The 14,571-nt window shown below is 38.8% G+C and overlaps 1 protein-coding gene across 11 annotated transcripts in view; it reads right to left on the bottom strand.

The window, feature by feature from the left end:
* UNC5D (unc-5 netrin receptor D) overlaps positions 1-14,571 on the bottom strand; it is a 564,646-nt gene that overhangs the window by 88,410 nt on the left and 461,665 nt on the right. For 9 of the 11 annotated variants that reach the window (XM_055295940.2, XM_055295942.2, XM_055295945.2 and 6 more), the window contains one exon: positions 3,250-3,282. The exons of the other annotated variants lie outside the window; for them this stretch is intronic. In XM_055295940.2, the coding sequence (XP_055151915.1) occupies positions 3,250-3,282 (33 nt within the window). The remainder of the gene's footprint in view (positions 1-3,249; positions 3,283-14,571) is intronic. 11 annotated transcript variants of the gene reach the window in all.

Below are 14,571 nucleotides of genomic sequence, written 5' to 3'. Positions count from 1 at the left end.
TGGTGGTGGGCGCCTGTAGTCCCAGCTACTCGGAGAGGCTGAGGCAGGAGAATGGCGTGAACCCGGGAGGCGGAGCTTGCAGTGAGCCGAGATTGCCCCACTGCACTCCAGCCTGGGCGACAGAGCAAGACTCCGTCTCAAAAAAAAAAAAAAAAAAAAAAAAATTGTTGGGTATTGAGCAGGAAAAGGGAGACGAAGGAAATAAGAGGGCTCTAGGAGGCTCTCCAAGTTTCTGCCCTACACACTGAGTTGATGGTATACTGTTCCCTGAAATAGAGAAGATGGGAAAAGGATTTGATTAAGGACAGGGACAGAGAAGGATAATTTCAACTTTGAGGAAGTTGAGATTAAGGTTATTAGGACATATTCAACTGAAGATATCCTGGAGGTAGCTGGCTCTAGAACTATTAACTGAGTTTGTGCTGAACACTCATCTCTGTTAGGTACAAAACTGCGTGGAAAGGAGATGAAGAGAGACTGTATAGTATTGAGTTATTTTCCAGGGAAAAGATAAATCCTTTTCACCCCTTCAGGTGAACTTACCAAACCAGCTGCTACTCAGAAGCTCACAGCCTTTCAGAAAAAGGTATTTTCCAAGCCTCCAAGGAGTCTTACTGTCTCAATGCAACCATTTTTCAGTTTGACTCTGGGGGTGCGTGTTTGCCATTCAGAACCTACTATATTTTACCGCACCTCCTGACATTGTTACACAACATTTATTGAAAGCACATTTGATGGTAATGAAGTTTCTATTAACTATGATTAAATCTCATAAAGCACCTGAAGATAATTTAAGATGTGCAGAAGCAGAAAATGAAACATTCGGTTTAGTACATTAGGAAACGTAATTGATTAAATTATCTCATTTACAATAAGTGCTTTCATGAGCTATGCAGTGCACATATTTTCCCCAGTTTGTCATTATGATTTGCCAACAGATATCTTAAGACTTCACTTTCTTTTTACACCTCCCCGCAACTCTAAGCTCGTGCCTCTGCCCGCCTGCTCATGGAGCACTCTGTGCAGAGCTCTGAGTGATGTTTTCTATCTGCCAGGCCTTATGGAAGATCATGTCTATGGCTATACATAGGCACAGGTTGTTTCTCAATTATCTTCATAATTGACTTTGATTGTGCATCAGTGATGATTCATGTAGTCTCACACTAAGCCCCTCCTTCGCTGAACAACTGCAGCCTGAATTTCTATAATGCACTCCTAACCATGCAGCTTACAGAACCCCGATTGGATTCCTCTGGGAGCCTTTTGCAATCACATTGATTCTCTAAGGTCTTATTTTTAGAGAAATCACAGATTAAAACAGTTTAAGCGATTCTGTTGCAGTATCCAGCAATTAAGTATGGTGCTCAGGAGCGAGAACCCCACGCAAAAACTAATTCCGAAGTCCCTAAGGACTGGAAATGGCTTCTGTGGGGTTTATGGCTGGAAGTACAGATGTAACCAAATTAGAATAGCACAGGACTCACAAACTAAGTGTGAAATTAATTTTAAAAACACATACATGCATTTCTAATAACTCTCACATTGGCCACTCCATGGATACCTATGATCTTTTCTGTGCTATATGACAGAATCAGTGGACAGCATGCACCATGTGGCCGGGAGCAAGGTAAGAGTCCACTTACTCCACCTGTCATCCTGAGGGTCCTGACACAAGCACAGGCCAAATATTCAGTGATTTGTTTATTTCTGTCTCCCTCAATGCCCATACACATGAACACACATATACACAGCCAGGTGCCCCCAAACTCAGTCTTCCTATAAATTCAAAATCAAACATGCATGATGTCAGAGGACCAATACTTAAGTAGTAATGATTTTTTTTTAATGGGCAGCAGACAGCAGGGAAATAAGTTTAAATGTTTATTTTTGCTGTTTTCCCAAATTCTTAGACTTTGCAAGTAATGATATCTTTGTATCTCTAGCCTTCCTGAAGCAACATAAGGAAATAGGAACAGAATGGCTTTACTGGATTTTTCCCTCATGTCTTCTGACCCTTGTCCCAAGGTACCTATTTCTGTCTATCCTCACAGGGTCTTAATTCTCTCAAAGAAGTTAGCTCATAATAGCTATTAACTCTTCCAAGTGCTTTGAATTTTAATACCCTAGGATTTAAAAGATCAAAAGTCATTCAGTTGATACTAGAATGAGAGATGCTAGGCAGGGATGTCTTTCACAAGCTTTACAAACCAAACCAGCCAGGCAGTTGTCTAATCTCCTACTAATGGGAGCTATATTAATGTTGCTCCAGTATCTTGAAGTTTCCCTACTGTCCTTTACATATTTCTGATGTATGAGAATGACTTGGGGAACATATTAACACATAGATTCTTAGGAGCTCCTCAACCAGGAATTCAAATTTATTTGTTCTGTTTTGAGGTGGTGCATATTTAATTTAACAAGCTCCGGCCACACTCTGAGATTCTCATGCATGTGGATTCTGATCCATCTTTTGAGAAACATTTTTCTAAGATCATGGTTCTCAGCCCCACCTGCACCTTGGAGTCACCTGAGGAGCTTTGAAAAATAGAGATACCTGGGTCCTGAAAACCCTCCACCTTAAATTCTGATAGCCTTGATACAGCCTGGAAATTGGGAATTTTAAAAGGCCTACAGGTGATACTGAAGAGCATAAGGTCAAATGCCATACTGCTAGCCATTCCAGCCATCTCCTCTCTCCAACCCTACAGGGAGCATAAAATGACGACAATGCAAAGGCCTCTCCCATAAGCAAGCCTGGGTACAATGAGCCTAAGCCAGCACCAACACCCCAATCCTCAGCTCGTAATTATTTCACCATGGAGTTCTGGATCCTAATCTGCCCAGCTGCCATGGATTCCACGGGAGGTAAGATGCTAGGTGGAGAGACTTGTAGTCAGGCTTTTGCCCAAGGCTGCTCTCAAGAAAGCGTGTACTGACAAATATTTATTAATTTTAATGTGATAAATCTCTTCAGAAATAAGAATCCTAGATGACATTTGCAGAGAAATGGACTTATAGGCAGAAAGAATCAAGAGGAGAGATTTATTTTGACTGGGAGGGAGGAGAGGGGTGTGCATATTTCTTTTGGATTTAAACCTCTGATATGTGACTCAGAACTCAATGAGGAGAGGCCTTGAAAGCCCTGGATCTTTCATAGGAACTTCAATTCTGCTCAGCTCCTAAACAAATACAACAGCAAGGCAGCAAATATGAGAATAAATTATATTCACAAGAGGAAAAATAACTTACTTTGGGGTTTTATTTCATGAAGAGGTTTTTTATCTAAAAGAAAGAAAGAGAAAAAGAAAGTTGCATTTAATAAATTTACATGGAGCAGATATATTTCCTGTATCACTTTATATCTACCTCTATAAATAAAACATTTTCTCCATTTTTACGGACAACAGGAATGACATTGTCCATAGTTTTTTCATTCTATTTTTTTAAAAAAATTTCTCTTTTGAAAAATAAATAATTGTAGGATGATTACTTCATCATTTGAGAATTTATTTTCTTGTGGATTTACTAGCCTTTCTCTCTGTTGCATTTGCTAGATTCTTATCAGGATGAGCAGAGCAGTGAGCTTTCAGCCTGTCACTCTGTTATATACAGCCAGAAGCCTGCTCAGGTAAGGGATGCTGTTTCACTCTAGAGGATAGAAAAATGAACCAGCGAATAAATATTTAAAGGGATCCTGCCTTGGTTTGCAGTGATCACAGACTGGATAAAAAGTCCCGAACTCTGCCTGTTTATCCATTCTCATCAGGTATGGGTGTGGCACGGTGAACACGTTAGTTTTGTTTTTACGAAACTACTCTTTTTTTTTGTTTCACATCTCCATTATCTGCTAAAATCTGTTCCATCTCTCTCAATGGAAAAGGTGTCATTTTATAATCACAGTATTTAGCAGTGCACCCATCAGATAAGGTGGATTAAGAGAAAAGGCATTCGGCATGGCCACAGGAGTCAGAGCTCAGCTGAGGAATTTTCTCAGTGCCCCCAGTGTCCCCCATCCATTGTCTCCTGTCCCATCTCCCATCATTAAAATAATCTAATCTTACAGGTCACTTTGAGACTGGGCCTCTGTGGCTTATTCTGTCACACCACAGTCCCTCTTCTCCCCATTCCTCCTGCCCTCGTCCATCTCACGCTCACACAACTCCACCACAATGCGGGAACCCAAGGTGACTGCCCTTCAGATGCTATGCCAAGATTCTAGAAGATCTGCATGGTGCTTCCTCCTTCTCATTAGTCCTTTCTTAGGGTTTAGATGAGTCATTGTCTGACTACAGGGATCCAGGCTGTCGCTAATCGTTCACAGACTCACACAAGGGTAGGGGGACTCTACACAGTCCCCTTGTCTGTTTGCCCGAAGGTGAGCCACCTGAGATGGAACTGTCATTTTGGATTATGTTTTTAACTGAAGCAAATCTGGTACAGTACACATTTGAGAACTTAAATATTATCTGACTGACTGCACCATCACCCTTCCCAGGCAGATCAACACAGCTCTATTCCGAGTTCTCCATAGAGTCTTTCTCACCCTAACTCACTCCTGCATTTAACATGGTTTCTACGGAATGCTCTTGCGTTATGTGAATGCAGTGTGCTATAAATGCAGCTCTAGTGTGTTTTGCCATCCGATTTGTTGTGGAAGTCACTTTCACAAGGTGTGTGTAAATCACACTCTTGAAAATGGGCCACTATTTTTTAAAATAAAATAGAAAGGCAAAGTGAGAGGTAAAGGGTAATTTCTGGCAAATATTTCTTTAAAAAGAAAAATCCTTATAAAAGATAATAATTTGTTGACGTTGATATGATCATAGTCAGGTTTTTTTCCATAGTCAGGTTTCTTAAAACAGAGAACACTTGCATTTCCCTTACTGAACAGATGTGACAGTACTAGTTTTCCTGAGAGCAGGTGGTCCCTCCCGAAGTCCAGATGCTAATGCATCCAAGAATCAGAATAAAATGACTTTGGTGGTTTTAAGCTAACCTCAGTTTTTGCTTATTGCACAGTATCTGAAAGCATTTGGCATAGGGCACAGCAAGGCTGGCAGGCCAAGGCTGAGATGTCTGAAAGTGATACATTGCTACAACTACACAAGGAGACATGTAGAACATCTGTTTAAGAACTCTGACTGAGCTTAACAGTATTTTCTTCCTTCTAAACCACAGGAATGAAGATTACGCTGGGTAGCAAAATGAAACTCCATTAAAAACAGGTGAGATATATAACTATGCCCCAGAAAAATAAATCTAATACAGCCAGGCTACGAAAAAATTGGAGTAGCAGAGTTCTATCAGGTTTGGATCTGAAAGAATGAATGAACAAATGTGGCTGAAAAGCCCAGGGCCATGGACTTGAGACAGAGAAATCAGGCAACAAGGGCACACAGGGCATGAGTGCGGCACTCCCCCCTCTAACCTGGCTCTGGAGCCACTTTTAGTGGCATTATGGCATTAGTAGACCAGGATCAGAACTGGATTTAAACCTTCAATTGTCTACATGTGTGACCTCAGTATTCTCACAGTAAAACGGGAATACAAATTCCCATTAAAGGTTGCTACTGATGATTAAGCATGATAACTGGAAATCCATGCAGCATAGAGCTAGCACATGTTTGGCATCAATAAATGTAACAATCGATAGCTAATGACACAATTTCAACCTGTTATGATTATCATGATCATCGTCAGAGTAAAAAAAAAAAAAAAAAAAAAATGCCTATTTGTGCTGTGGCTTAGAGAGAAGTCACAACTCCAGGTCAGAAATTCTAGTGAATTTTGGGGATTCTTGAATGCACGTTAAAACTTGTATCTTCTTCCGGCCTCTGCTAATATGAGACCAACGCAAATCAAAACTTTCATTTCCTGATATGTTAAAAATAAGGGCAGGGGCTAGAATGCAGTCTCCCTTGCCTTCACCCACTGTAAATCTGCAGACCAGCAACCAAAGACATTCTACAGAGTAAAACTTATTCAAATGGCCACTTCCCTACAGTGGGACTTGTTATGCTAGGGTCCAGCATGTCTTGTGTATCAGCGTGTATCCTCCTATGGAAATGGCTGGAAATCTCTGGTGCCCAAGAGGGTTTTAGTCCCCTGGCATCAGCATCAAAATTGGATTCTGCTGTGTTTTGTGAAACAACGGTACCTTGACAGGAATCTGCTAACATAGAGCATTTTCCCAAAAGGAAATATCTGATCGAGATTGTTCTACAATGAGCGCGAGAGGGCTACCCACTGACTTCACTAACTTTGCAAGAAGTACCCACTCTGTGATCTTTTATTCTATTTGCATAATCATTTTCTCACAAGGCTCAGGGCCATGGTATATCCTTGATCAACTACATTCTCTCTGCTTTAATTTTACCTCTCCAAAGGTCAAGTTCAAATGACCCTTAGTAAATTAATCCATTCGGGCTATGGTTTTTGGTGGTGGTGTTGGCTGCATATTAGAATCACCTGGGGAGCTTTTTAAACAAATACTCATACCTGGGCCCCACTCCAAGAGATCTTGATTATTTGAAATTTGGGTTTTTGTGATCATGATCGCTTTTGGGCAACACATCTGGGATCTGTGTGGTCAATTTGTTAGTCTCTGCCTCCCTAAGACGCCTTACGGTACCTATGGTAGTATAAATGGCCCCAGAAGGGTCTCTCCTATATCTTGCAGATGAGAGATGTTGCAATTTTGAGCCTGTGGAAGCTGAGCTGTAGTTTAGGAAAAAAATCATAGCAGTTTTCCCAGGGTCTAACATATACTGATTGGTACCTTCTGAGTAAGTTGGAAATTGATGATAAATTATTATAACTCAGTCTTATAATCTTTTTGTGTATTTATAAGTTAAAAATGCAAACATTTTTAAGTGTTTTAAATTGTCACATTTTATTTCACTTTTTTCATTTATTTCATTTTTATACTTACACAGTTACTAGGTAGTTGTGCATCCAAAATGAAATATATATATTACATATATATAATATATATAATAGGTAATCACAAAGGGAAAAAAGCATAATTCCAGCACCAAGGGATAACCACTGTTAAGTTATATATACAAGCCTAGGTCTTTATCCCCTATGATTTTATAGATATGAAACTACATAAAATTGCCAGTGATTTATCATTTTTACCTATAAAAATGTGGAATTGTCTTTTATGTATTGTTCTGCAATCTGCTTTTGTCACTTAGTACTGTAAGGCAGCTACTGTTTGTGTCTGCCCTTGTGTATATGAGGGGGGAGGTATATATCTATATGATGGAGAAAGAGAACAATCTACCTTTTATTTTTGGTGATGATTCATTTCTTTTTCACCTTTAATTTCTTGCTTCCTTTTTTATATTCCATGCTCCTGAACCATTTCCATGGTATCCATTGTTCTTAGCAGCTATTTATAACATCATCCCTACACATCCAGCCTCTACTAGAGAACAAATGTGGTCAGCTGCATGCAGCCCACATCCCTGGGACTACAGAGAGCAGGCCCTGGGGGGAGATGGCACATGTGGACAGAAGGGTTCATCTCCAACCATAGAGTGAGGGCTGCAGACAGAGGGCTGCTCCTCAAAAGCTGTAGCTGGTGATTACTTGAAATCTGCTCCCACTGGTTTTGAATACTACATAGATGTGTTTGATACCAAGGCCTATATCATTTTTAAGATTCAGTTAGTAGGGTTGCTTAAATGTAGACTAAATACCCAGTGGGGCAGCAACTCAGTTCCCAGCAGCAATTCAAATACGTCATTACAGTCAATGTTTATTTACCATTCTTTCATTTCACTAGACTAGACATATCCCATATTTTTACCTACAAAGACCACTTTAATTATTTTGTTTGTCATAAATCATATGCTTTGAAATCTTTTCCACCCCCAAAAAGATATGCATTAACTGTTTTGTATTTTAACTTACCCTTCACATTCTTTGTACTCTTAAATGATTTAGGAGTTGATTCTGAAGTCTGTGGAATAGTCTGCCTTTTGTACCTATTCTCTGGCTTATTTCCTTATTTGTTGCAATAATTCTGTAGTATTAGCGTGAAAGAATCTACCATGACTCCACATTGCCTCTGAGTCATGGTCAACTGCTCTGCCTACCTTTATGGTCTTGCATTACTGGTCCCACCATGCCAGATATGAATTAGTTTCTGGAGCACCTCAGTACAAATCCATGTACTAGTCTGATAAATCTATTAACTTTCTCTATGGTCAACTCAAAGCTTTAAGTCCAGGCTGTTGCCTCACCTTGGGAAGCCCTTCCCTCTTCAAGGCTCTTTCTTACAGAAAAGTTTCCTGACTCCATGGCACAGATGGATTTCTGATTATTTCCTGAAATCTCTGGTGATTACTCCATTTGCAGGGATTGCTTCCCTCTCTCGACAGTTTGTCTAACTTACAGTCACTAAAACACAATGTATTATTTTTCTCCAAACATCACAAATGTTCATTTGATATATTTTATACTTTAAAAATCACTGTCAGTTATGGGTCTCTAACATATAAATCATATTTAAATGCTTATTTGTGTGACACTGCGACCACAGACTCACAGCAAGAAAAAGATGGGGGGGACGAAATTAAGAGCTATTTGCTTATTTGCTGACTGGTGGAAAAGAGATTGAGGTTATTGATTATCAGTGTATTGCATGTATTCATGCTTTCTCTCTCCCCCCATAACTAGAAATAATTAAGAGCTGGGGTTATCCCTCTGAATGCTATCCAAGGCTGCAGGAAATCCCAGGGCCTGGCAGATAGGCCTTGTATTAGCAGTGAAGGATAATTAGACAAACATGAGGTCTGCTTCGCATTGCCAACAACATTATGGCGGAATACGTCAGGGAGACAAAGACAAGTGGGGATTCTGTTCTCCGAGTGTTCAAAGTTCATTTAGGTCATAGAACATGCAGGAAAACAACCTCCAGCTCTTGTATACATCCTAAAACTATTTCAGTGATTAAAAATGCAGAAATATTAAAAGAGATTAAAATATAACCCATTTCTAGATTTGACTCTTTTTAGTTTCCTTATTGCATTTTTCTTTTCAGTTCATTTTTAAAGATCTTGGTCAGCAATGACCCTTCAGAGACCATATTTATCCCACTTAGTACTGGGTTAGTTCAGTTCTTGCTTTCTCACTTCAACCCTACTCCCCCCAGCTTCCCAGCCTTTATAGACATCACAAGATCTATTACCCCATTTAAAATGCAATCTGAGCATACTCATAGAGGACAAGCACAGAGAGTAGGAAGTTTTTAGAGATTCCTTCTGGAGTTTTCCAACTGGTGATGTCAGTTAGAGAAATCACTGGTTTCCCTAGAGAAATCTGAGAATTAGTGGAATTCCAGGGCTGAATGTCAAAAACACCTACATAAATAACAACTTCTATGAGTTGAGATGCACATTAGTAAATGAAAAACAGTTCTATTGACATCTTCTAACTATGCATTGTTCAAGATCCCATCATGTTAATTAGATGAAGTCAGAAGGGTACCAAAACGGATGGCTCAAGGATGTCACTTCTGATGACAATGACCTTCCTGAATTGCCTTTAGTCAAGGCACATAATTAGTGTGCATTCAGGAGATGTAGTCTTCCCTCTTTTTTCTTTCAAACTGGGGGGCCTGGACAAATAAGTATCCTTAATGACTATGCTCACAAGTGGCATTTACATATTTTTGTGCTCAATCACTGAAACATCTAGATTGATACCAACTTCATTGTGATGTCTATCCATTCCTACTGATTCCATGTGTGTTAGTTTTTGTGATGAATATGCAGAGTAAAATATGCTTTTGGGCCACTGCAAACACTTTTAAGCCTATATCTATAAGACTTTCTTACCAGTAATTAGCCTTAACGTGATAAAATGCAATGCTTCCAACTCTGCTCCAAGGGAAGATGCATAATAAAGTCCTTTTTCTAACCTATGAATTCTTTTGCTTTGATCACCTACCTTCCAGTCACAATAGAAATATATACTGTATATATTCAAAATGGAACAAAAAGTCCAGATTCTATAATTTAAGCTTAAGACGTATTGGTTAATGTCATGATAATCACTGAGTTTGAGGCAAGAGTGATATTCAAATATTTAAAAATATCAAAATGAAATTATTAAAGAGATATCCACATTCCCATGTTTATTGCCACGTGATTTACAATAGCAAAGATATGAAAACAACCTAAATGCCTGTTGACGAATGGATAAAGAAAATGTAGTATATACAAACGATGAAATACTATTCACCTTAAAAGAGAAGGACATTCTGCCACTTTTGACAACATAGATGAACCTGGAGAATATACTAAGTAAAACAAGCCAGATGCAGAAAGATAGATAAATAATGTTTAATCTCACTTATATGAGGAATCTAAAAATACCAAACTCATAGAGACAGAGAGTAGAATGGTGGTTGCCGAGGGCTGAGGCTGGGATGGAGGACATGGAGAGATAATGGTCAAGGAGTGTAAAGTTTAATTAGATAAAGAAGTCCTAGATATCTAATGTGAAATAATGTGACTACTGTTAACAATACTGTACTGTATACTTGAAATCTGCTAAGAGGGCAAGACTTAAATGTTCTCACCACATGTACACTAAAAAAAAAAAAGGAGCTATGTGAGGTGATGGATATGCTAATTAGCTTGATATGGCAACTATTGCACAAATACACATATATCAAATCATCAAGCTGTGCAATTTAAATATATACAATTTTTACCTGTCAAGTATACCTCAATAAAGTTTTAGAAAAGGAATCCGATTTGTAAGTGCCAGCCTTGCCATAGGGTCACAGTGGCTTCCTGCCCTGTCAAGGGCTATTCCTTAAATTGCTCAGGAGGGAGGTAGGGAGGTTTGGAGAGGGAAGATGGTGGGGGTTGAGATTTGGGAGGTGTTTGTTATGATGACTAAGAAAATACTTAACTGATATGAGGCTATCAGTCCTGACTCATTAAAAAATGCTTCAAGGGAAATTGTAAATTGAGGACCCTTGACTTCCAAATTGTTTTTCAGCTTCATTAGTCCTCATGCTAGACCAAACATTTATCTAACATTACAGACCAAATTACCTGTACACAGGGTCTACATCGGTCTTGTTTACCTATTTCCAGTACCTAGAACAATAAATAGAATATAGTAGGTACTCAATAAATATCTGTCAAATGAATCAGTGCTGCTAAGCCTTATCCAGTGTCCGTAATTTCAATCACAAATATTACAAAGTCAAGGTTCATCAATTTCCTATGTTCTACATGAATTCATAGGATGTTGTGGCTTCTCGATGAGGAGTTTGGAGTACAATGCTAAAGAGGTTGGATTTGATAAGTCAGTCCCTAAGTGAGGCCAGCAACTTGTTTTGTTGGGGTAGGGCAATTTGTTTCATATCTAAAAGATGCCCAAGTCATTTTATGTAACAATCACTCAAATGGAATAAACGTCTCCTCAAAACTCATTAAAAAACATATAATCTGAAGTCACTGACATGTCAGTGGTATAATTTTCATATTTTATATATATGTGTATATATATGTTTAATATGTGTGTGCATATATATCTGGAAGCTGGTAAATATATAGCTGCAATGTATATTCATACTTTATATGTATATATGTGTATATCTATTTTAATGTGCTTATGTTGTGTGTGTATGTATATATATATATATATAATATATATGTGTGTGTGTGTATCTATCTCAAGTTTTTAAGCTAAAATGAAACTTAGAGATCTTCTTGCTCAGTTTCCTCATTTTACAGTTACAGACACAAGGCGCAAGATTGTGAGATTTGCCCAAGGTAACGTACTAGTTAACAAAAGATCTGAACTGGGACCTAGGACTCCTGACTCTCTGTTTAGAGCTCTTTTTACTACCCTATGATATCTTTCTAAATGATCATGGCAATTTTCCATTCCGCTGAACACTAACACTGTCCTGTACTAAACACACGTAAGAAGGCCAGGTCTTTTCTTATTCGCAGTACTGACACTCTGGAGAATGGCGAAGGGCAGGGTTAATAGAGTTAATGATAACGTCTATTGATGATGTCAGTATCATCTTTATTATATGTATCACCTTTCGTAATGATCTTGAAGAGACGTGTATTTAGTTTGTAATTTAAAGAGAATAGGTGGAATCAAAACAACGAGGTTTCCTTTACCTCAATTAATTTGCTTTGTTCAGCACACCCCGGAGGCCACTGAGTTTTTCACAACAGTAGATTACTCAGTTTTAAATCACTGCCCTGATTGGGTTCTTGCCACTCCTTTTATAGCCAAACCTATGATCTCAGACATTACATCTTTCTCTAGTTCAGACTAATATTTCTTACCCAGGGTTTTGTGCTGTTGAATCCTGATTAATTACACTGCAAATGTGAAATTCATAATTTACAGAACTAATAAAATGAGGATAATTTTGTTTATATGATAGAAAGCCTAAACTTTGGAAACATCCTGACTAGAAGTGACCTTGGATATCAATCATTTCTGACAGCAAAAAAGAAAAAATTTAAATACTGAAAATAAATATGGCAAGATTGCTAATTTTGGAATCTGGGAATGTGGAATAAGAGAAGTATCCGGCATGCAACAAATCATTGTTCTAGAACTGGTTCACAACAGAATGGTAATCCTGGAATCTATAAATTGCTATACAGTCTAGTACAGTCTAGTAATGCATATGTTGTTGGATTTCATTTCTCCTGACTCCATTGAGAAATAATTTTTGAATTTGTGTTGACAAATTAGGATTTGCTTTATAAAAAATATTTTCTACCACCTGTAATCCCAGCACTTTGGGAGGCCAAGGTGGGCAGATCACCTGAGGTCAGGCATTTGAGACCAGCTTGGCCAACATGGCAAAACCCCATCTCTACTACAAATACAAACATTAGCCAGGCATGGAGGCACACACCTGTAATCCCAGCTACTCGAGAGGCTGAGACAGGATAATTGCTTGAACCCAGGAGGCAGAGGTTGCAGTAAGCCAAGACTGTGCCACTGCACTCCAGCCTGAGTGACGGAGTAAGACTCCATCTCAAATAAATACATACACAAATAATATAAAAATATTTTCTAGCCAGGTTGTTGGAATACATGTATTTCTTATGAATGAGAGAAACCTGTATATCCTACTCTCAATATGGCGAGGACTGATTTTCTCACCTGTGGTTCAGGTGTTCCTCCTTCCCTCTCCTGAGCCTTTCTCTTGAGGGTTTATTTTATTTTTAAGAGACAGAGTCTTGCGATGTTGCCCAGGTTGAAGTGCAGTGGCTATTTACAAGCACAGTCATGGTGCTCTATAGCCTTGAACTATAGGCCTCAACTGATCCTCCTGCCTCAGCCTCCAGAATAGCTGGGACTATATAAGTGCACAACCGTGTATGACTTTGAGTTGTTTTTAACTGTTGGTTAGAATCTTAAGATTTTAGAACTTGTTGGGACCTTACAGATCCCCTGGTCTGTCACCTTCTCAGGACCAAATCCTACCAGCTGAGCAGAGGAAGGATAGAAAATGGAGAGTAGTTCATTCAGCTACTTATCAGAAGTTCTAGGAAAGGATATTGATTCTTTTGTCCGACAGAAAGTTTAACATACCTTGTGAACTGTTAGGATTCTCCCAAACTCTTTTTGACAGCGGACAGTATTTCTCAAATTACTGATCAAAAATAGTTTGTATAAAGAATGTAATGAATGTATAAATAATGCCTTCTATAGATTTTAATGACAAGTACATTTTATTTCATTAGACGCTATCTTAAGCAGATATATTAGGAAACGTGTTAATGAAACATAGAAAGTATCGCACTGTTGATACTCTTGTAGAACATGGAAAACATTTTTTTTTCTGCCGCAAGAATTCCTTTATTAGAAAACACACACATGTGCTGAGCATGGTGGTTTACACCTGTAATCCTAGCACTTTGGGAGACTGAGGTGGGAGGATCACTTGAACCCAGGAATTTGAGGCTGCAGTAAGCTATGATTGTGCCACTGAACTCCAGCTTGGGCAACAGAGTGAGACTCTGTCTCAAAACAAAACACCACACACACACACACACACACACACACACACACACACACACACACACACTATAGTTATTGCTATTTTGTGTAATGGAGTGCTTACTATGGAGGGAAAATGCTTCACTCAGATTAGTTTATCTTCTCACAAAAAACCCTTTGTAATAGATACTGTCATAATTTTTGTTTTACAGATAAGCAAATTTAAGATTAGAGAAATTAAGACACTTGTTCAAGGTGTTCCTGCTTAAAGTATTGCAATCAGAATTCAAACTCAAACTATCTCACTGCAGAGCCCTGAGGCTTCCACCTATCCTTCATTTAAAGGATGGATATTCACATCCAACAGGCTCAATTCATTCATTTCTTCCAATTCTAGGTTCCTGTCTGTCCATTTTGAGTACCTCAGAAAGAGAACAGCTGGTTTTAACTTAGTCACAAAGGAGCTTTGAAGGCTATTTAGCCTGTGTTCTTAATGCCAGATCAATCCAGGCCCAACCTAGGCCAGCCTCACTGAAGCTCAACCTCTGTACCTTTCAA

Source organism: Symphalangus syndactylus, chromosome 10, assembly GCF_028878055.3.
Source record: "Symphalangus syndactylus isolate Jambi chromosome 10, NHGRI_mSymSyn1-v2.1_pri, whole genome shotgun sequence".
In the NCBI taxonomy this organism is placed as follows: Eukaryota; Metazoa; Chordata; class Mammalia; order Primates; family Hylobatidae; genus Symphalangus; species Symphalangus syndactylus.
Note: the sequence above shows the minus strand (reverse complement) of the source record. Positions and strands in the feature narration are given on the sequence as shown.